At 41.0% G+C, this 25074-nt stretch overlaps 1 protein-coding gene across 1 annotated transcript; it reads right to left on the bottom strand.

Annotated features, from left to right (window-relative positions):
• Positions 1-16189: 16189 nt before the first annotated feature.
• Positions 16190-24838, bottom strand: lhx5 (LIM homeobox 5). Its single transcript, XM_070886327.1, has 5 exons — positions 24669-24838; positions 22632-22855; positions 21614-21891; positions 20702-20867; positions 16190-16575 (listed from the first exon to the last, which is right to left on the bottom strand). Exons 1-5 carry the CDS (start codon positions 24836-24838, stop codon positions 16190-16192), a joined length of 1224 nt encoding a protein of 407 aa, XP_070742428.1.
• Between the last annotated feature and the right edge of the window lie 236 nt (positions 24839-25074).

Below are 25074 nucleotides of genomic sequence, written 5' to 3'. Positions count from 1 at the left end.
GCAGGAATGGAGTACTGAAGTTGCATGTTCAGCCATGAACTCATTGAATGGCGGTGCAGGCTAGAAGAGCCGAATGGCCTACTCCTGCACCTATTTTCTATGTTTCTATGTTTCTATGTTTACCTCAGCCATCTGAAATGTCCTCAATAGAAGATCAGCAACATTGCATCTCCCAAGCTGTAGTCAATGGGGAAACACTTTGTAGGAGCACCAAGGATTGGTAAATAAGCTCATGACTGGCACTAAGGAGTTTCACAACAGTGATTCTTACTTATTCCTCCTCAATACTATACACAGATGGCATTCTCCAAGAATCACTCGTCACTCAGGGTCGGTCCATACATCAAAATGGTTTATTACGCCGGCGGGGAGATGAAGCAACTGGTGGGTCCAGGTACCTCTCTCCACCGAACAAAGGGTTTCATGGATTTTTATATGTTTTACAACAGTTTACTACAGTTACATCAGCCCATTTCGGCCGGACACTATCCAATCATATTGATTTTAAATTACATATAGATTCAAATAGACCAATAGAAGTGGTCTCTAAACATTAGGCGGCTGCGTGATTGCCTCATGTGTTGCTAAGGGTTATTCATGGTCTTGTGGCATGGTCCGGGTCCCCCCTTATCTTACTGTCCTTGGGTGCTGTTTTTGGGCAGTCTCCTTACCTTAGTCCTGTTACAGAGTTGTATTGTTCTAACATGAACCAGGACGACTTGTCTGAGGCCTGTTAGCCTGTTGATTAGGAACATCTGCAGAGCTTATGTGCATTCCTGCGTGAGAAACAGCGGTTATCATTAACTAAGAATGCAGTATTTTTCTGCTGGCTGAAATCCCTTGGGGCTTTGCTAAACCACGAGCAGCCATTTTTATACATTTTACACACGCATTTAATACTACAGTTACATATTTAGTTCTAGCATTACGCTACAGGTGCCGCTGCTCTATGGGAAAATGTTTCTCTATAACAATCCCCCCTTTTGATAAAAGGTGCTTGTCCTAGCCCCCTGAAACCAACACTAATTTATATTATGTTATTTTATGTTTTTGTATCACCCGGTACTCCCTGCTTCGGCGTGCTGGCCAGTCATGCGATTTCAGGAGTCCTAGTTGTTTTAGATCAAATTAATATAGTTTGAATCGCCCTTTTCGCCTGTCACGCGAACTTTCTTGCTTATCTGAGCTCTGGTGTTAAACCTCCGTTGTTGTGCATAATATCTGCAGGTTTGGCAAGCCATGACTTCCCATGCTAATGCTAGGACTAGCTGTATTCCGACCAGTATATGTGATATAATTAGAATCCAAGGGTGGATGTTGACATTCATCCCCCAGTTCCAAACCCTCCTCCACCAACTCTCATCCTGCAGCTCTGTGTCGGTGTCTTTCTCCAGTATCTCAAACTTTGTCCGTAGTTGGTGGTAGAGTTTAACAGACTGTCCGACTCTGAGTCTTAATTTCCTTCGTACTTCCGCTAAATGGGGAATAGGGGCCTGTTCTGGCTCGTCATAGTCCCGCAGGTGATCTTGGAGCTGATTGGTAGCGTCAATGATTTCGGTACCTCACCGTCTAACTTGGATATTGCGGGCTTGCCCTATAGTAACGGGTTTTAGGGGTGTAAAGCAGAAGTTTGGTTGCGGAATCTGGCATTGCAAGCCATTATACTGATATGAGTGTTCCGTGGTGGATACACAGTATCTCCCTTTGCCTCCGTACCCGGCCCAGGCAAAATGTGCAGGTACTATTTCCAAAACGCATCTATCGGTACGATTAAAACCACACTCATCTAATTCTCCCTGTCCCACTGGGTGGGTGCACACTGTGATCTCGCCCCTTTGTTTGCACCGTGTCAGGGAGACGCCGTATAGCGTATTATCTCTACGGATAGCGGAGTCTGCGGTTAAATAGTAACAGAGGGAGGCATTGTTCCATACAACCCTAATATTCTCTAGTTGATAAAGGAGAAATGGACCTGAGTCTCGTGTGACTAAAGGGATCATCAAGACAATCCCCACTCCCGCTGTGCCCATTTGGCAGTTTGGGATCGCTGGGTATACTCTGGTTAGTCCCTTTAGAGTGCAGTTATCCAGTGTCCCCTTCAGCTTGGCTAGCTGAGTCAGATGTGAGCTGTCTATCCAGTCTGGTACCTCCCGCCTTTGGATCTGATCGAGGTTGTGTCGTACCTGTCCCACCATCCACAAACCATAAGCATGACAGAGTTGCCCTTGTTGGAGCTTTCCGGCATCTTCCTTTTCTCTGTCAATTAGACGATTAATTGTTTTAGCATGTGTCTCGATTACTGAAATTCCATCTAACTGTATCTCCATGCCTTCCCTTCCTAAGTCGGCTTGGTCTTTCTGATTCTGCTCTGCCCACTCTAACAGTTCCCTCATCACCTCTTTAAGTTGTTCCACCTTTTCATTCAGCCCTTGTATATCCAGTGAGTTTACTATGGAGGTCCCGGTATTAAAGCCGGTAGCAGCGTCATTAATTATTCCCCTCTGCACCTGCTCTTGTCCTCGAAACCTACTGGCACCCATGGCATCGGCAGCCTGCTGCATTACAACCTTACTTAATACATTATACATATTCCTTGCCTGTTCAGTACAATATTCCGGCATTCATATGCCTGAGATATTGATCAGAGCAGGCACAATTTCATGCTTAACATTATGCGTTAAAATAAGTTCTGTCCTTGCTCCAGTCCTTGGCTGCTGGGATACATATTCCATCAGTTAAATTAAACAAGGTCCCACAGTTCGGGTAAGTGTGTCTTTCCTGCATTTGCTGCATCCCCCGTAGTCCCTCCCGGTTATCTGATGCTTGTATGAGTGTCGAGATCCCTCGTATCATGCTGCAGAGCTGAAGTGGCCACTGTGATTCCATCTCGGTGGGTGTTTTATCTGCAAATTTTAAACAGATCCTGGTTGTCACCAGGTGTTAGGTTCTGGTCTACTCATCTTTTATTCATGCATGTCGAGGTCACTCTGTCAAATCGGAGGTAAGGGTTAGGTTGGGTTTGTGAACTCCCTACCGCGAGGTACATTGGCTCTATTGCCATAGGTGATGGTGCTATGGCTACGCACTGCACTATCCGTCTGGTCCCGTTTTTTTTGAATGAGTGTTTTATCTTAGCTTTTAACTCTTGAATTTGTTTTGTTTGAGTATCTATTTCTTTATTGTATCAGGCAAGTATTATTACATAGGCTAGTTCTATTTTATTTTTATCCTGACTATCCCACCATTTCCTTTATCTGTCAGGTGAGTCTTCTCTATTCGATTAAGAAATTCAAATTAATAATGTCCGGTATAAAACAGCTGTCAATGGAAAGGGTTAACTCCTTTACAGGTTTGTAAGAGGCCTGATGTCATTACGTGACTTCGCGTAATCATCCGAAAAATTTTATTAAGTCATTGTGCCTTCAAAACTTGCTTAGAAATTAGGAATCCGTTAAAACAGCATAAATCATTAGTAAAGCCGTCATAATAAAAGTCTTCTCATCAGGAAAGACAGCATTTTAGATTAAATTCCAATTTTTTTCTTAACTTCTAATTCAGTACTTGCCAAAGATTTTTTTTTAATTGATTTAAAACGAAACCACACATTTTTTATAGATATTTTGTTGACTGAAATCCAATTTTCACACAAGCTGTACACATTCCAACATTTCATTTTTTTTTTTACAGTCCCATTCACTGGGCAAATCTTGTGTTTTATTTCTCTCTCAGCACAAAATCTAAACTTCTGTGCCAGTTCCATTTTCTATAAGAATTTTAAAATTCAGTAAGATTTTCTAATTCCCAGTTTTTTTTCTTTCTGTGCTGAGTTCGTATAGCTTAGATCTTTTCTCCTCATTATTTTCAAAACCCTCCTGCTTGTTTAGACTGTTCGGGACTTTTCTTGATAAACAACGTCTATTTTGGAAATCTTTTCAAACTGCAGTGAAACTTTCTCGTAATTTAAAATCATTATCAATGGAGAGTGTCTTTTACCTCTTCCAAAATGTTTTTCAATTAAACCAATATCTTTTTCACAGCCAATATCAACTAGTATTTAGTAAGTTATGTCTTTTTCCATCGCAAACACTCTTTTTTTTTCAGCACCTATTTAGGACATTACGTCTTTTTTTTTTCAGATCTCCTTTCTTCAAATTAGGTTTTGTATTTTACACAGAGGGCTCGTGTCTCCGTAAATTTGTTAATTTAAACTCATCAGACAATCGAAGACACTTTTTCTTTCAAATTCATTCAATTTGTTTTCTTTCAAGGTTGCGTCTTTATCTTTTTTTCCGTCTTTTCCATAACTAGAACAGAGTCTAGCACGTAGGCTTTGAGAGCTGCTTTTCGTTATCTCAAATGTTCCAGTTTCAAGGCCGTTACAATGTCCTTTTTTCTAAACTGCTAAAGCTTGCCCTTTTAACATTTTATATATTTTTTAGTTTGAATCTATCTCAGTATTTTGCTGTGCCTTCTCTTAATATCTCAAAATCCCAATTCAAATTTTGTAATGCCAATCTTTATTTAAAACTCTTTTTTACTGAGCTAGAAGCTTTCGCGTCAAGGTTTTACACAAAGGAAAATGGGAGCATACTTCCCCAGCCCACAACCTCGAGAGACCCACGCAGGCTTTTTTTTAAGTCATTCTTTATCTCATTCCCAGACTAAATTTATGTCTTTCAACCCAATGTAATCAATGATTGCAGGTTTTCTTTCGACAAGTAAGTGAGCGTGTCAAATAAAAAAAATTTTAAAACCACCAGGACCATGTATTTTTACTCTTTTGCTCAACAAACCTATATCCTTTGTGCATTTCCTAGCTCCATAACTTATCATCCGAATAAATCCACACCTACGTTTCTAACTTAAAACTTCCTACATACAGGACAACAATACAAAGGGTTAAAAAAACTTTCACACTGTCTGAAAAAGTGGGTGGAGCTAGAACAAACAGACAGCACCACCATTTTTCCAAACAGGCTTTCAGACACATGAAAAATTAATTCCGCAATCAAGAAAAAAATCACACTCTCACTCAAAGACAGACATTCACAAAAGTCTCCCTTCATTCAACAAAGCTTATTGTTTGGCCGGCTCTATTTTTTGGATCCATACATCAGTTAAGATAGTCACTATCAGGGTTTTTTAAAATAAATTAATACATGATGATAGATCAATACATGATTGATTTACTTTCGCTGTTAATTTTACGTGGGCTCGAAGAATTAGAACCCAGGCCTTTTCTATTACTTTCTTTTGTTTCTCCACCAGGTGGCGGGTAAGGGACCTTTCTAGCCCCCACTCAAGTTTTGTTGTTTTACTGGCCATATTGTGTATAGTTAGAGATCTAACTCTCAGAAGTCTGCCTTCACCAGCGTGATTTGTAGTAGACCACCTCACTCTCAGCGGTCCGCCTGCACCAGCGTGATTGTAGTAGGCTGTTTCTAACTCGTAAATTTAGTTTGGGTAGCTCGTTAAAGATCTAGCTCTCAGAGGTCCGCCTTCATCAGTGTGACTTGTAGTAGAACACCTAACCCTCAGCGGTCTGCCTTCACCAGCGTGACTTGTAGTAGGCCATTTTCTAGCTAATGGCAGGTTACGAATCTGCTATTACAAAACTTGCGCAATTCCTAAAACACGTTTAAGCAATTCCCGCAGTGCCCTATGCCTCCTTAATGACTACCTACCACCATTTTGCCTGTTGGTCCGACCCTCCTTACAGGTTGGATATTGCGTCGGCCTCCGGACACCACCTGGTCCCTTCCCCCCAGGATCTACTGCCAATACTCACCCGGATTCTCCAGGGGTGTTCCAATGGCCTCTGCAATATCCTGTTCGTGACACCATCGTTAGCGCGAATGTACCCTACTAGAATCACTTGTCACTCAGGGTCGGCCCATACATCAAAATGGTTTATTACGCCAGCGGGGAGATGAAGCAACTGGTGGGTCCAGGTACCTCTCTCCACCGAACAAAAGGTTTCATGGATTTTTATATGTTTTACAACAGTTTACTATAGTTACATCAGCCCATTTCGGCCGGACACTATCCAATCATATTGATTATAGATTACATATAGATGCAAATAGACCAATAGAAGTGGTCTCTAAACATTAGGTGGCTGCGTGATTGCCTTATGTGTTGCTAAGCGTTATTCATGGTCTTGTGGCATGGTCCGGGTCCCCCCTTATCTTACTGTCCTTGGGTGCTGTTTTTGGGCAGTTTCCTTATCTTAGTCCTGTTACAGAGTCATATTGTTCTAACATGAACCAGGACATCTTGTCTGAGGCCTGTTAGCCTGTTGATTAGGAACATCTGCAGAGCTCATGTTTATTCCTGCGTGAGAAACAGCGGTTATCATTAACTAAGAATACAGTATCTTTCTGCTGGCTGAAATCCCTTGGGGCTTTGCTAAACCATGAGCAGCCATCTTTATACATTTTACACACGCATTTAATACTACAGTTACATATTTAGTTCTAACATTATGCTACAGGTGCCGCTGTTCTATGGGAAAATCTTTCTCTACAACAGTATTGGTTTTAATATTTATAGTAGTCCCATAAGGCTGGATTGAAGGAAGTCAATCAGATGGTGGTAGTAAGGACGATGGTAATAAGGATTGCAGGACTGTTGGTGTACTGAAAATGGGATAGATGGTTCGCGTGATGTCCTTTTGGATTAATTGCTTTCCAAGAGCCTGGCAGCTAGAGGCCCTAGTGGTTAATGTTGCTTTTCCTCCTCATGCTCCTGCACATTTTGCTGCCCAGGTGGTGATAAGGACTGGCATTCCAGTATGGAAAAGTTATGCAACAGACGACCACAAATCTGGATGCACATTCAGGGCTGTACTGCAAATCTTCTCCCAAATGGTTCAGGCAGTGGAAGCATTGCTTGAGCATGCAGACGGTCTGCTCAATCATATTTCTGGTGGAAGCATGGTTCTTGTTGTCTGCCACCTCTGTGGCTGTAACCAAGTTCCAGACAGGAGACATGAGCCATGTCTGAAGGGACTATCCTTGTCAGCCTGTGACCTGACGGCCTTGTTGGAATAAAGATGGCATAGAGGACTGGCGCAGGATGAATGAATCATGACTGCTGCCAGAAAACCAGGCACAGAACCAAGTTATGTGCTGCCTGTGGTTCCAGATAAGCTGGACATTAAGGGAGTGGAATTCCTTTCTATTGAGAAAAATGCCAGGATGGTGATGGGAAGCACACAAGGTAACATGGTTGCAGTCTATTGCACCTTGGCCCCTGGAAAGGCCTGCAATGCCAGCGAAGCCTTGTGCTCTGACTTCCTGCTTTCACTCTGTCCATTGGGAAAGTGAAGTATGTCTTCCTCCTGGTATAGAGAGGTTTGGTGACCTCCTGGTTACAGCAAACTGGATGTCACTTGCTGCAGCCTGAAAGGAGCCAATTGCATAATAGACGAGGTCCAGGGTGACCTTGACAACCACAGGAAATGCTGTCCATGCCCTGATGTGAGGCTCCAGTTGTGGTTGCAGCAGGTGACATAGCTCAGTGATCGTCTTTGCTTCACCAATGAAGCTCTCAACATGTTGCTCCTCTGTGCAGCTGAGGTTTGACAAGTGCTCCCTGAAGATCTGCTGTGGGAATAGTCTCCTATGCAGTGCCTGCCTCCTTCCTCTTCTCCCAGCTGCTCCTGCTCTCTTCTGTCTCCTTGGCTGCCCCCACCAACACCACCACCCCCCAAAACCTCCAGCCTCAAAAGGCAGACTTACCAGACCACCCATGACATCATTTAAACTGTTTTGAACGCAGACAATAGCAGTCCAGCATCAGAAAAAAGTTGTTTGCAGAAGTTACAATTCAATTGTAATGCAGAAAATAGGCAACAAGAAAAAACACCCAGATGTTAATCAGCCGCCTAAAAGGACAAACCAGCAACAACTGTGAATGAGCTCCTTTAATAGTTCTGCTGCGGAGTCCTTGCTGCCTGCTATTGCCATGATTTGCTGAGCGAGTTTATCACATGGTAATTCAGGCACTGGGGCTAAGCAATTTCACAAAAGGGTCCTGCAACAACTTATTTAAATTTTATAATGAACGTTTTTAATAGTTCTGGCGTGCGCTCGGGATGCTTATGGGGGAGCTTGATCGAATATGGTGGGGTCGCTCTACCAATATGGAATGAGTGCGTACGCTACCTGCTATATTGGCCGCTCGCAGGCCAATTTTACGCCTGTAAAATGGGCACAGCATGATCCAATTTCTCGGACCATCTCTGTTTATTTCACATTAACAAGCTCTAAGTAAATAAAACATAAATGGGAATGGATCTTAATGGATGTCTGATAAACTGATTGACATTTATACATTGATCATCTTTTAAAGAGCAGCCCGGCGCCTTTATACCTCATCTAATTGTCTAATCTTCAGCCCGCGCTCTCTCTTTTACAGATAGCAGCTTAATTTCTAATCATCATTTTGCTAAAGTTATGGAACCCCGGTCAGGAAACGCGCACGTGGTTTAACACACCAGTTACACAATAAGACAGTGGCATGCAGGGAAATAATGCTTTGCAACATTTTATTGCTACAAATGTAATAAACGCCTGAAAACAGGATTCGCTTGGTCACGTTTGCCCAGTGACTTCAGTTTCCTCCAGTTTAGCCATTGGTTTTCAAAAGTTACTTGGAGATTTATTAGATTTAATTTGTGGAGTATTGTAACTGGCCACAGTTGCGTATACGGCAAATTTCCTAATACTAAAATAGCTGAAAATTCAGTGCACATTGTTATACAAATCAGTACTTTTAAAAGAAAAAACATGCATTAAAACTGCTCAGCAGCTCCTCATTAAAGTTGATTTCTAACCTCAAAACCAGAATAGAGCCCACATAAACTCTGAGGCTCCACAACTACTGTGATTTATATGTGGGCTTGATGTGAAAGTGGACATATAACTGTGAACTCCCATCCGGATCTGATTTCTGAGGAGTAGCAAGCCAAGCGGGGAGAGGTTTGAGTTTGCGCTGAATACTGTAGAACCCACTGTGAAGCTACAGAGTGCCGCTGACAAGACTGAAGTTACACTTTGGGGCATGGCTTGCACTCTACCAGAGAGAACTCTGCACAACGGATACAAAGACTCTGGTTATTTTTCAGTGTTAAGAGATTAGATTTAAAAGACTCGTTACTGCTTATATAACGCCCAGGAATGTTTTAACGGACCCCTGGGCAACTTTTAAACCCGTGCTTCACACTGGACTGACACTGTCTTCCATCGGTATCAAATCTAAGTGGTGTCAGATGGCTTCCGAGGGGGCATCGCACTTGGTTTGCTGGATTCTGTAGTCGGGCCAGGCTCCCGTGTTATACTGGCACTTCCATACACACACCGAAACGCTTTGCAAAGGGTAATGAGTGGGTGGTCGGTATAACTGCAGGCTGAAATTGCTGAAATAATAAAAAGGCACTGGCGTTTTCTCTGATGGTGAAATTAGTTAACAGGACACAGCCAGATAGAACAGGATCGTCCAGTTTCCTGGGGAAACTGTTGATTATTTTTGATAATTAAATCTCAAACCACCCAAACACCACAACTTGACAAACGTTTGTATGTTGGACTGCCATCAGATCTCTTGCAGCACTTCACATAGGCAGGTATGCACAGAAGGAGGCCATTCGGCCCCTGGAACTTGTTCCGCCGTTCAATTAGATCGAGGCTAATCTGTATCTCCACTCCATTTACCCGCTTTCACCAGCCCCAGTGTCAGGGGACAGGCCACTGTTCAGTATCAAAAAACAGACATGTAGAAAGAATCTTAAAATGTAGCATTTACCGTGATATGCCGTATAAATTCACACAAATATCGCCATCAGCAATGTGTTGAAGGTCCTTTACTGTATTTCCTGTACTTAACCTGGTTGACAAATCAAATCAAATTGATGTGAGGGGATTCGTAATCTGTGTTTGGGTTTTAGACTCTAAACTTTACTTTGAAGTCGACTAATATTGCTGCTGTGGATTTAGCTGAACTGCCATAAGCAACGCTTGCAACGGTTAACGTTTATCTGGAAGTATAGTAAATATTCTGCGGAAATGTAACAAAAACCGTGCGTTAAAGCAAGAGAGCTTTAGCCAAATTCCGCCACAACCGAATCCCGATGATCAAGATATTTTTAATCGAAGGGGACTGGTTGGAAATTGCACTTTTGAACGAGAATCACCTTTGGATCGGGTTGGTGGTGCCACATGCCGAGAGGCTGCTGTATGTGCTTAGACCACATCCTTTGGGAGCTGTCTGTGGTCCTGCAAAGCACATCCCCGGCAGACAGGGACTCAGATGCGTGTGACGCTCCAAAACCGGTCACCTTTGCTGACCGATTGACCAGTGCTGCCTCTACGGTCAGCACAGCTCACCGTCCACGTCTACATTTGGACTAAACAAAGTGCACTGTTTGTAATGCAACCAATACATTTCATTAAGGCTGCAGGGGACTGTAGTACTTAGTGTTTGTTAAAGTTAGATCTATAAAAATTCTGACGTGGTCATACGTTCTGTGAAACATAAAAGCAGGAGCCATAAAGAGCCATAATTTATTTTCGCATATTCCACTTATTGGCTAAAGCTTTCAGCTTCTAGAAATGCCTTGATTTCCCCCTCGTCCACCTCTATAGCTTTACCCAGTTAATCTTTTGAGTTGATTGTCAAAAGGGAAAAGAACTCTGATATTTTTCAAAACAGCCACTTGCTGTTCATACCAAAGATCTACTATTTTTGACATTATACATTACCTAATAACACATTGGAGGATCAACTATTGTGTCATAAATAATGCGCTGTTTAATTTATCACCATCATGCGTTTTTATTAAGGAACACATAATAAATTGGGTTTCTCTCCTTGGCACTTTCCAGTGCGTCATTTCATTTACAAGTTTTCATATCACATAAAGGCTGTTTAAAGGCACGTTTCCTTTATCGTCTTATATCAAATCAAGCAAATGGAAAGGCTCACATTATAGTTAGTGGGTCACAGCATTCACTGGAGAAACGAAATCTTCCAACCTCGTTATACATTTTAATTTATTACAAAATTAGAACGCAGTTTTCATTTCTGGGTTAGAGTTTTTTTTCAGTTGAACTTTATAAAAAACAGATGAGAAGATCGTTATTTGGAGAAATAAAGTCCCACAGTATGGATTAAATACTATAAAGATAAGGGAATTACTCTAGTTGAAGTACCCGGCCTTCCCGGTTATCCAAGCATTAACTTTCTGAGTTAACAATTACCAGTGATTAATGGAGGTTCCTGGTATTTGCTTCACTATGAAACCCGCCATAATTACATGATTTATTATCCACAGTGCTTTAGGAAATAGGAAAAGGTATACCCCACTATTGAATTAGGATCTCCACACAGTTTCCCTTCATTAAGACCATGCTTGGGGCAGAGCTGCAGCCTAACCTCAATGAGCTGCAACTTTTCACTGGCCCACTTTTAACGATGGTGAGGTCGGTCCCTGTACCTTAGGCGCATAAAGTACTCTTTGCTGCAATACTATTCAACAACAAGACCTAACTATCCCACAACAAAAATACTCTAATCAAGTCAAATATGTGGACACATTGCAGACACCAGAAATAGTGAAAACTCTGGCCTCTTACATCCTAAAGTACCACGAATACCTAACACCGACAACCAATAAGCTCTCTGAATCACCTACACGCTATGGCTTCGCCGCCATGGCCCGCGTAAACGTAGGGATAACGTCTCCCATTGGTCCATTGGTTGTTTACATCAAAGTTTGAACATTTTGACTAACACTGAATAACCAGTTTATAAATAAACTGCGTACTGTTACATTTTGGAATCATCGCCAGTTATTTAAATGCTTTATCGGGACAAAACCCGCGTGACATCACCAATCATCTTATTTACAGTACTTGAAAATACAAACGTGTGTATAAATGCAACGGATTACAAATGCATAATTACAATACATTGGTCTAGAAATCAAAACATTTGCCTTTTATAGATAAAAAATATATAATGGGTAGATTTTCGTTTAGGGCACATGTGCATTCGAAAAGTGTCACAAACCAAAATTCTCAGCAGCTTCAGATCTTGTATATAGCAACTTCAGGTGAAAGCATTTTTTCCCCAAATATCTAGCAGGCATCCTTACATTAAACACATCGGAAGCGCTGACAGACCATAAGCGCTTCTCTTAATGGTGTAGTATCAATTTCCCCTCAAACCAAACGCCAGTCAATTCCAAGGCCACTTTATGCATTCAAATTCAACCAAGCCACAAAAATTGTAAAAAGGCAAAGTATTATTTAAAAAAAATAATGAAACCGCATACACTTTGAAAGAAAACGTCAGAAAAAAAATTACAGAACTCCAAGCAGGAGAGAAGAGCATTTTATTTGCTGTAAATTTCAATACAGTTCTATCAGGAGCCCAGGAGTAGGGATATTGGGGAATTTAAACCAGCCTTTAGGCATTACAAATGACCTTTTTGGATTTGCATTTGATTAATGCTTTGTGGTGTAACAGCTGGAACAAAAAACACAAGCGACTGCTTGGCAGTGCAGGTTCAGGTGAATACCGTCTACTGTTTTAAGACAACATTAGCTTGCAATACCAACTGCAATAAACCGCAATGCCATTAATATCGTCAAATACTTTTGTTTTTCACTTTCTCATTTGCGTTTCTAGTCCAAGTAGGTATCAATTTTCAGGTACTGCAAAAAAAAACATGTCCACACAAAAGCCGTTTGTGTCTCTTCTGATGAATTTTTGCTGGCCAGCTACCCGGGAGATTCATTCCTGAGTAGGAACCCATAAATCAAGAGGCAGCTCCCTATTGTATGCTACATCTTATGCAAAAAGGTGTTTCCAGTCAGTGCCAAAGGCTGCAAAATCCTATTACAACTGAGGTCATTAATTATAGAAAGTCGACAAAACTGAATCCTGCTATTTTTCACCGAAAGCTTGAAAAATTATACAGTAACTCTTCAAAACACACGCAAGCGCACAGTTGGCAGACACCGTACATGTACACACACAAAGTACCCGCCAATACGCACATTCGTAGCACATAGGCACAGATTTGTACAAATACATGCAATATACACACCGTTTACACAACAAAGACATATCACACTGTACGCGAACTAAAGCACGCTCATACAGAACACGTTCAGAGTACACACACTCACATCCAATTCATCTCATACACGCCCTCTCGCGCTCATACACGCATAGACTCACTCACATGCCCCCCTCCCCTGCCACACACATGACACATACATATACAAGCTGTTGTGAGGTTTGACAACAATGGAAACAGTCAAGGCCATACCAAATGCTGAATCGTTTCATTGGCACTATCTACATGTGTCTACATAACCGTGCTGAACACTGTGGTTAAACAGACTGTCGGCTTAGAGCTAGGAGAGGTACTAGCCTACGAACTTCAAATTGGCAGCAAAAGTCCTACACATATGTGGGCCCTGAAAATGGAATCCGTTTCTTAAATAGGTCACCATTTTGGAAAACAAAATGGAAACAATAAAGTTTGTGTCAACATTTGTTTTAGTTTCGTTATATAATGTTTGTAGGGAATGAATACTGTATCGTGACACGCGAGAACAGCTGCACTTGGTTAATGGCAATATAACTTATTTCAGATTGGATTATTGTATTAGTGCACGTTTATGAATTTGGAGCACATAGTTAGCACAGCTCTCTCTCTCTCCCTTCAGACCTAAACATGGTCATAACATTGTCATTGTTTTAGGGCATCCACAAATGGAACATGCCTTGGTTACATTGTGGGAAAACAGATTGGCATAAATCTACTGATTAAAGCTCAGGTGAACAGATGACTTACAGAAATACCCAAGAACCTAACAGAAATCAACGTGTCGGCTGGTGAATACCATTAAAAGGCTGGGGTTCCCTCTGTAAACTTGGGGTTAAATCATTTACGCGACACTTGGATAATATACATTTTAAGTCATTAGTCTTCATAAAGCTTATCGCCTATTCCCTTTTCATACACACCATTGGGGTTCATTTGATTGATGGCTCATTGATGATAAACCCAACACAGCTTAAACACTCTTACAATGAATGCGTCCAACTGGAAACTGGGTTGCAAAGATTCTGAAGGAAATTACAGTACAATATTAAATATACGTCCTGTGAAGAAGTATCAGTGAAAACGATTAAGTTAATGGTGACAACAAGGCGCTGTTGGCAGTTGGCCTCTGAACTGCATCTTTAAATTAAACAGGCGTCTTATTCTGCACTGTGACTAAAAATTGGATTCGCACACAGGGCATTCGCAATATTTCAGTTTGAAGAAATTTGGTTACATATCACGTCTCGCAGATTTCCTTTTCGGTAAAACAGAGCTGCGGAAAAAGTGTTAAGATATGAAAAGAAAAGCAGTTCGCTCATCATGTCCCCATAATAGTTTGCCTGGAGTGACCCGTTTACCTGCGCTATTTAAAACTCTTACTGGGGGCCATGCTTTAATTAACCAATAATTCTGCCTTCCGCCACCTTTTAACTTGTGATTTATTTTTTACTATGTATACCAAAAATGTGCTTCAGGTGTATTGCAAAAACACAGATTGTGATTTTAGTAAAATTGCGTTCAATTCAGAAGAACGATCTAACATTTAACACAATCTAATGATTGCATTCATACAATAAATACAAGACGTATCCTTAGAATGAAATTGTTCGAATCACAATGTCTGGTTGGCACCAAATATATTGGAGATTTTAACAACCTCCAAAGTAAAATCGTTTCAGTCCACCCATGTCTTTGTTGGTCTTTCTTTTGCTTTAATTTAGCAAACTATCTGGGAAACTGAGGCCAAGTTATGTTCATTTTATAAATGGTGGCTGCAACAACTTTTACACCGTGTATACGTTTAGGCATATAGGAACAAAACGCCAATCATTCATATTTAACAGCCTGAAGCTATATATATGTTTTATGCCGAATTAACATGTGCTCCCACTTACTTCATTTCGGTAACATACACAATGAACTTGGTAGGGGAGAGATAAAGGGGTCTCTCTCTCTCTGTACATATATATATATATATATATATATATATGGTATGGCAATAGATTGTCAAATAATAGCTTGCATAAATATACCGCCAAGGGTTTAACAGTGATTTGAAGATCAATGTCCACTGAAGTATCCAGCAATTTTGTGTACACGGTTAAAGCCGCATGTCTGAGTGAGGCGAGGTTATTGCTGCATCATTTCTTCAAATCTATTTGTATTTAATTTCTAGCTTTATGCAGCAGGTCAGTTGGGTGGCATATTGCGACAGCAAGAGTCACAATCTTTCAACCGATTACCAGTCCTGGCAGTGTAATAATGAACCAAATGCACTGAGGTATTTTGAGCTTTTCCCTTTGTGGATGAACGCACATCTATGATAAATCCCATCACCCAAACACTCTTTTCATAATCATTTTCATAATAATAGAGAACTCCTGAAATAAAGCTTTTGTAAAAAGAATATTTATTCAAGTTTTACTTTTTAACATCAATGGTGACAATTTTACAGTTAATTAAAGAAATTGAAAAAGGTGTCACGCAGGGATCTCCAAGGTTGTGGGATGGGAACTAACTATTCGAAGCACTAAAAGTGATTGTCATCATCGATGCCAGATTCTTTTTCTATGACTCATGGAAACATGGATTGTCAGATGAGGGTGGGGTGGGTGGAAACTAAAACGACCTTTATATTCACATTAACAACAGAACCAGTAACTCTATTAATATCCAGTGCCTTCTTCACACTCACTGCCGAGCGGGGTAGTGGCAGCTCCAGGTTTGGAGCAGGCAGTTTCTCTCCCAGAGTTCACTGCGCATACCGGACGTGCCGCCATCGTTGCGGCACCAATTACGCATGCGCAACACCAACTTCCTCCCCCCTGCTCTGAGGTCACTTGCACCAGGCGGTGATGCTATCTTGGCAATGGGTCACATCATCTCCGCCTCTTTGGGTGTGGGAGAGGGTGGGGTGGGGTGGGTGTGTCCCAGGTTACGGCCGTGGGGGCTTTAAGAAAGTGTCTCAAAGAGGTTAGAGTTCAGTAACCTAATGCCAGAGTGCTGTGATCATTACCATTGCTTGGGTAGGCGAGCCGCGTGGATTCACTGTGGGTTTGATCCGCCTTACCAGACCGCAGTCTCGTTCATCTCCTGACTTGGATGCGAAAGCGGGCCACTGTAGCCACTGTTGCTGGACATGGAGAAGGGCGGGCTGGGTCCCCCGCTAAACACTTCGCCTGGGATCGGGTGCAGCGGTCCGGTCATGCCTGGCTCTGGGCTCGGGGTGTCAGGGTGGGAAATCATGTCCGTATACCTTTGGTTTTCGCTGCCACCGATAGTGGGAGGATGGTGGCCGGAAAGGGGAGGTTCAAGTACTCCGAGTGAGGTTCCTCCAGGTCCTGAGGACTGCATGTAGCCGGGATCTGCCGGCGAATGTGCTTGAGAGGACGGTGGACCGTGCGGGAAAAAGTCATAATTTGCAGTTGGGCCGTAATAGTCTCCTTGATAATCTACGTGGGATAAAAAAAGAGAAAAGTGTTTACCTTTGCAATTAAATTCCAAGTCTTGCTACAATTGTACAGGGTACTGATGAGGCCACACCTGGAATCTGCGTGCAGTTTTGATTTCCATATTTACGAAAGGATATACTTGCTTTGGAGGCAGTTCAGAGAAGGTTCAGAGATGAGGAGGTTGACGTATGAGGAAAGGTTGTGTAGGTTGGGCCTCTACTCATTGAAATTCAGAAGAATGAGAGGTGATCTTATCGAAACGTATAAGATTATGAGGGGGCTTGACAAGGTGGATGCAGAGAGGATGTTTCCGCTGATGGGGGAGACTAGAACTACAGGGCAGGATCTTAGAATAAGGGGCTGCCCATGTAAAACTGAGATGAGGAGAAATTTCTTCTCTCAGAGTTGTGGATCTGTGGAATTCGCTGCCTCAGAGAGCTGTGGACATTGAATAAATTTATGACAGAAATAGACAGTTTCTTAAATGATAAGGGAATAAGGGGCTATGGAGAGCGGGCGGGGAAGTGGACCTGAGTCCATGATCGGATCAGCCATGATCGTATTAAATGGCGGAGCAGGCTCGAGGGGCCTTATGGCCTTCTCCTGTTCCTATTTCTTATGTTCTTATAATCATTTCTGTCGGGATTCTTCACACAAAGAAAGGAGCAATTTCAGCTTACATTCCAGGAACATTTCATACCACACCACCAATAGTATAACTTTTAGATCAAAAAAATATAATACACAGAAATGTAATATGATTATCTATTAAAATGTAATGAAAAAAAGTAAATGCAGTTTAAAATATTACCAGAAGTTAAAATAAACTGGGTGTTTTAGTTGTTTAGTGAGGACTTACATAAGAACATAAGAAATAGGAACAGGAGTAGGCCATATTGTCCCTCGAGCCTTCTTCGCCATTCAATAGGATCATGGCTGATCTGATCATGGACTCAGCTCCACTTCCCCGCCCGCTCCCCATAACCCCGTGTCCCCTTATCGTTTAAGAAACTGTCTATTTCTATCTTAAATGTATTCAATGTCCCAGCTTCCACAGCTCTCTGAGGCAGAAAATTCCACAGATTTACAACCCTCTGAGAGAAGAAATTTCTCCTCATCTCTGTTTTAAATGGGCGGCCCCTTATTCTAAGATCATGCCCTCTAGTTCTAGTCTCCCCCATCAGTGGAAACATCCTCTCTGCATCCACCTTGTCAAGCCCCCTCATAATCTTATACATTTCGGTAAGATCACCTCTCATTCTTCTCAATTCCAATGAGTGGAGGCCCAACCTACTCAACCTTTCTTCATAAGTCAACCCCCTCATCTCCAGAATCAACCTAGTGAACCTTCTCTGAACTGCCTCCAAAGCAAGTATATCCTTTCGTAAATATGGAAACCAAAACTGCCGCAGTATTCCAGGTGTGACCTCACCAATACCTTATATAGCTGTAGCAAGACTTCCCTGCTTTTATACTCCATCTCCTTTGCAATAAAGGCCAAGATACCATTGGCCTTCCTGATTGCTTGCTGTACCTGCATACTATCCTTTCGCGTTTCATGCACAAGCACCCCCAGGTCCTGCTGTACTGTGGCACATTGCAATCTTTCTCCATTTAAATAATAATTTGCTCTTTGATTTTTTCTGCCAAAGTGTATGACCTCACACTTTCCAACATTATACTCCATCTGCCAAATTTTTGCCCACTCATTTAGCCTGTGTATTTCCTTTTGCAGACTTGTTGCTCCTCTTCCATTATAGTGACAAGTAACTTTAACTAACTGCACACTTAGGAGTGTGATGTTCATGCTGTCACTAACAAGTGCAGTTCAGGAGTATGGCGCTGACTTTGTTTTGAAAGCAGAACTTTGCTACAGGCCTTCATTTCCCATTTTTGGCCGACATATAAAATCCAGGGCCAGCCATGTGAAGCCCAGTACGCAAACAATTCGTGGATGACACGCTATAGTAATCATTGAAAAAACGCAACATTTGTATATTTCGGATTTCATATTCGGATGGATAAAATGACCACGGTTAGAATTTTACTCTTCACTTCCCATCCCCTATCCCACACAGTTAGAGCAAACATGATTTGTGATTTACTGCTCATCACTTGATAATTATTGCTGTTAACCAATGGGAGTGATTTTATAGTAACGTAAATCAATTGACTTCCTCGTTACATGTTAAACGTTGGTTCTTATGTTTGGAAGGTTGGTTGAAAACCACTGGAATAGATAACGTAAGCCATATATGTATGCACAATTTTAGAAGGAACAATTACTATTATTGGTAAACACCAAAAGACGGGAACGTAAACGCCTGCAGTCAATGGAATACTTCTTGGTTATATGACATTCCATTATGCTTGCAATAAAAACTATATAATTTTAAGCCAAGTGTTAGTCCTCAGTAAAAATATGATATCACTATCTATAAACCTATACTATCTATGTGTGTACGCGAACATATAAACTGTAGATTCCAAACGAGTTCAATAAGCGGAACAGCAAAATTCATATTTGAAACCTGTTGATACTGGTTCTGTGTTGTTTTTGTAGCTACAATTTTTAATATTCCACAAAATTGCAGCTAATGCATAACCAAATCAATAGAAATTATAGTGCCTGCTCCTAGTAAGGTTTTGTACTTTATAGCAGTGTCAGTAATGTGACTAAAAAAGTAATTGCTTATCTATGCCTACTATTGGGTGCTAGGTATTGCGTGCAGTAAAGTGAGTTTTCATGCGTAATGCATCCTACCTAAAGCATTCTTAACTCTTATACCATTCAGTATAAGAGACGAGTTGTAATATATAATTCAGTATACTGGTATCAAATTTAGGTTTATAAAGTACAGATATGTTAGACGATTGAACACAGCAATGGAACTACTGCACGCAAAATTTAACTCATATTAATAGCACTGTACTTAACAGAGCTAGATACATTTGAGAATTTCTTATTGTGGACGTATATACGGAAGATAAGGAAAATATATTTGGAATAAAGTTATTATATTTACTTCGCCAACAAATGTGAAATACGTTAATTTAGTGAAGGTGCTGTTTTAAATTTGGAAGCAGAAGGCTGCAGCAAACGGCAAAGAGCAGAGTCGTGGCGCTCTGCAAGTGACCCTCCATATGCTCGAAGAGTTCGAGGTAATTGGAACAAATCCTGGGTGAATATCCGACAAAAGACTGCAGCTGTAGCTTTGTTCGCGGAAACACAAGAGAAAGTGCCCGCTGAATGGGCTAGGCTTCTCTTCAAAAAGACAGCTTCATCACAATGCATTGCTTTATCGGGCGCAACTTGGCCAGCGCCGGAGCGGAATCTCTTACAGGGGGGGATTAAAGAGCTCAACAGGCTGCGATCATTCACTCAATATCCGTGCAGATGCCACAAAACGAGTGAGAAAGTCATAGCAACCGAGCACCTTAGACCACTCGGATCGTATGAACGTACAGAACGTAAACTAGGCGGTTTCCAAATGAACTCTTGGCTTATACCTGGAGTAGCCGTGACAATTCGCAAAAGTGAACGCGTTGGATAAACGTACCAGTGAAATATCTGGATAATTGTCGGGGCTTTAAAAAAATGTTCTCTAGTGAAGGGAGGTGGTCATTACACAAACAATTGGTTCACGCAATGCAGTGACAAACGCATGTTCGAACTGCCCTTCTCCTAAAGTGATGTATCTGGATTAATTTAAAGCTTGAAAACAATGACATTTTGTAACAAAAGCGTTACAATTATTTTGCCTATTCCGAATTAGTGCGGTTGAATGCGAAATAAAATCCCGAGAGAGGAGACAACCCTATATTCAGAAGTGTAAATCACCTGATAAAATAACAGATGTAAAGGAGGGCCGAATTACAAGGGGGCCTGTCCGATGTGCTTTATGATTGACGTTTTGATTGCAAAAATGAAGGTATATAGTGGCTGGCGGCAATTTAACGCCGAAAGATGACTCGTTTCGCCTCCTTCTCTGCCATCCCAATGACATAAGCGAGAAGTGAGAGAAAACAGTGATATTACAGCACTGGGAAAATAAAAGATCCTGTCCATACACTGCCGTTTTAAAAGCAGGCAAACTCTTTTGGAAATTGAGTGTTGTGAAAGTACCTCCATAGTAATTGTAGGGAGCAGAGCCCATCATTTCCGATTCGTCCAGGCGCCCTCCCAGAGGACGCATGCGCCTGGGACTTCGGAAGAAAGCGTGCCGCCGCGCACCCAGAGCACTCAACTGCTTCATCCTCCTCTCTTTAGATCTTCTGTTCTGAAACCAGACCTGCCAAAACAATGGCCCGTTCTTTAATGGAAATATAGCAAGTGCATTTAATAACACATGTGCACAGCCAGTTCATAGAAATCACTTTAACTCTGTGTCTGTTTATTCAACCAATACCTTTCCTTTGTGCGAAGAAAATGACGCTGCAAACGTCAATTTAACGTTAAACTGGGACACAGCCAAACCCTAAAAAAAAGTTCTAATCTTTTTTAAACTGAAAAAAGTTAACAATTTGATGGTAACATAATTCTGACGAGCCTGAAAGATTGGCATTAGGAGGAGATGGGTCGCGTCAGGAAGGATCTTAAAAACCATTAACTGTAAATGTTATGGGTAAAGACAATGCATCAGATTGATTATGCATGTGCACGAAAGTAGCCCGGGCATTGAACATAATGGCAATGTGCTAGAGTGCCCGTGCAGTACTGAACTCGCCTTCAGATATTCAAAGTTTAATGTGAATTCTTGATAAACCCCCTGGGATAAAATGAAACACAAACACGCTATGGATTAAGTGGTCCTCCTGCAAAAATCACATTTGCAACAAAATATATTGATTCGAAATATTTGCACCTTTATTTTAAAAAGTAATGAAAATATTTGAATGTACAAATAAAGGTAAGGTTGTAAAATAATTTCATTCATTTCCAATAAATCGTTTTTTTTAAACAAATAAAGTTGTGAGTGATGATCACTGTATACAGATGAAGTGGATCAGGGCCGAAAATGCAACGACGTGATTGTACCTGAATAACCCGCATGTTGAGGCCTGTTTCCTGAGCAAGTTGCTCCCGTATGTGTCGGGTGGGCTTCGGGGTAGCTGCGAAGGCGGCCTTTAATGTTTCTAACTGCTTGGCTTTAATCGTGGTTCGGGGTCCTCTTCGCTTGGTGCCTGTGCTCTGCTCCTCGTTCTCATTATTCTGCGTCTCTTTGTCTGACGAGGTGGAGTTGTCCGTTTCCTTTGTATCGTCTATATTCTGATCCTGGATATCAGGCGATAAACTCCGATCTGTACACGAAGATACTGAAATACATAAATGGCTTTTATTAACCTGTGCGCTGAAAGCTGCTTTTGGCATTTCACCAACACTTACATAAACTCGGCCAAGTCTTACGAAAGAAGGGAGAATACTTTTCAAAAATTGCAAAGTAATAATCCAAGTCATTAGTACAATTTTGAACAAATCTCCAATAGAATGTGTATAGTTACACTTCCCCGAAACACGTGTTTAATGTTTTCAGTTTCTAGTTTCACATTCAAAAGCTTTTAAAGCTTTCTTTAATTTTTAACGAAGTGATATATTCATGTATTTTCATATAATGCAGTTGCAATTTCACACGGATTTAAAAAAGTAATTTCCATGAAAAAAGCATTGCCTTAAAATTATACTATATTTGTAAAATATAGTGGTCGTTAAATCACATCAAATCCAAATGGAAACCCCGAGAGGCATTTCCGATGGATGATACCCCAATGCAATAAATTATCTCAAAATCTTCTTGTAAATACAGTTTTAGAGATCAAACGCGCGGCATGTGGTCAAAGTAAATGAGATATTTGCAGTCATAGCAAAGAGGCGATGAAGATTCCTATTACACAAGCTGGCAAAGTGAATCCGGGGGTGTGGGGCGGGGGTGGAGAGATATTTTAAGGCCTTTTGAATTAGTGACAACCCATAAGGGAGAAAGACAAAAAAAAAGCAACTCCCGCCCTCCACAAGTATCAACAATAGGTTTTAATACAGTACCAGCGTCGGGCCTTACCTGAATTTAAGTTGGTATCTTTTAAACTGCTGGTGCTCAAATAGTCTTCTTTGCACACAAATTTGTTTTCATCAATGATATATAGTTCCTCTCCAGTCGATAATTGTTTGTTACAAACCATACAAGTAAAGCAGTTTAAGTGAAACACTTTATTTCTGGCTTTTCTTACGAGGTCACTGGGAGAGATACCTTGGCAACATCCCGCACATTTTGTACCGAACCGCCTGTAAATAGAAAGGGGCGCCGTGTAAATATATACCACCTCCATAATTAAATAAGCCTTTACCATCTCATTGAGAAAATTGTGCAATTAGAACGGTCACGAGGACCTAATCATTATAAACAGTTTCTCGAATCTGTCAGAGCTGTTTTGCTTATCGGAAGCGACCAGAGTATCTTCAGTGCAGCGCCAGTTTATTCCTCCTGTTATGAATAAAATGAGTTTAAAGGAGACTTGAAGAGGGCTCGCATTTACATTTAAATTGCATTCACTTGCACCTCACTGTTTAAGGCTTGTTGTGAAAGAATCTTTCTGTCTTTTTTTTGAAGAACAAAAAAACTCCTTTTGAATGTTGAATAGCTTTTAATACTCATTATAATTAATTGGAATTGAAACAGGATAGCAAGACATAAGTGAGAATAGATCTCGAAATAGTTTAACATGAAAAAACTACAATATAAAGTTGGAATATCAAAATAACTGTTGCCCTTAGAGGTGAACGCATTAGATTTCATTAATGCACTGTAACATACACAAAAGCACGCACTACATATATACTCACTGAGAAAAGTAAGGTATATTAGAACATATTCACCTAATGCTTAACTGGGGCGAAATATATATTTTTTCAGTCTTTATTATTTTAAGGTAACCGGTTCTGTGCCGGGAAAAAATGTTGGGGATTCCGGGACGGAAGGTGAGAGAGGCCAATAGCCTCCAACCTCTATTGCTCGGAGACTAGAGCACCAAAAGTCATGCACCTCCCGACACTATCCCTGTGATTATTTCCGTACACTCAATGCCACAGCTGCCGTACAGGCTGATTTTGGTGACAATGACGTTGATTTAGTAAAAGAATTAGAGATCATAAGTCATCTTTGTCTTATCCGCGAGGTGTAATTGGTTCATCTGCAGCTTAACAGAATCACTAAATACGTTTAAGTGTTGCTACATTAGGAACCTTTAAAAAAAATCGTCAAATTAGTGAATAGTTTGCATTTGGAATGAGTCAGAAAGAAAAAAGTCCCATTCTTCCTATTTAAATGCACGTTGGCTAGGCCCAGTAAGCAAGTGTTATTTCCAGGCACCTGGAGTTTTTTAAATGACAAACGTTTGCATTATCTCCATCACTTACTGAAAAATAAGAACACAGCACAATCTACCTTTAGCATTTGAATTACAACTTGTATCGGACTTTCTTTTCCTGGTACTCCCTAAAACCTTTTAAAGTTTCCAAACTTTCGATATGCACCATTGCGATTGCGAATGGGTCACACTGGAGCTTGCCATGTACCTCAAGTCCCCGTTTAATGTCCTCCGTGTTGGTTGTGTGTATTAGAATGTGCACGGAAAATTGAATAGACCCGAAACAATTAGATCCAGTTAGCGCATTAAACACCAGGCAGGTTGGAAATAATAGTTACGGACGTTTATCTAAACAGTTTTATATCGCCTATTGCAAAAACAATTTGGGCTGTTTCGTGTAACATCGAATACATCAGTAAAGTTACACGGCCCTATCTAAGCCCTTTGTAGGCCTGTACTGGAATCAGAATTAAAATGCGTTAACTTGGTTTATATTGCTGTTGTTATTTAATGAGCGTTTATTTATATTTTTAAGAGTTATTCAAAGTTTGGTCCATAAATGGTCTATGTGTACGAATAGACGAAGCACATCCAGTGGACAAACAGTATTCACCGGTCTGGTGGGTTTCATATTTTGAGATGAACTACACAGAAACAAAATGAAACATAGATTGATGTTTAAAAAGAACCCTTGTCGCTTTAAAATGAGAATGGAAGTTCATCTAACTCACCTGAAGAAATCGTTTTTACAGTAAAGCTTCCCTTCCCTTGAAAAGCATTTTTCAGTCAAGTTGCACTTGCATTCACAACATTGGACGCACTTGATGTGCCAAGCTCTGTCCAGCACGTTTAGGAGAAACCTATCTAAAATAGGCCTCTCACAACCAGCACAGTGCACCATCGTGGTTTGCTTCAGGGATACAATCTTGCTTTTCCTTGGGAAAAAAAAGGTAACTTCAAGTGAGTGCAGATTGCACTTTAAAAATCCAGTTGCTCCGTTCAAGTTCCTCTTGTCAGATTCGCAGCTGCTACTTTAGCCCTTCTGCCGAAGCTGCTCGCGGTGGGTAGGATTGATTTTCTCCCTGAAGTTTGGTGGATCTGGAAAACGCAAAAATAATCCTCTTTTACTTTCAGATG

The sequence above is a fragment of the Pristiophorus japonicus genome, chromosome 8 (assembly GCF_044704955.1).
Source record: "Pristiophorus japonicus isolate sPriJap1 chromosome 8, sPriJap1.hap1, whole genome shotgun sequence".
NCBI lineage: Eukaryota > Metazoa > Chordata > Chondrichthyes > Pristiophoridae > Pristiophorus > Pristiophorus japonicus.
This window is presented reverse-complemented; position numbering and strand designations above follow the sequence as displayed.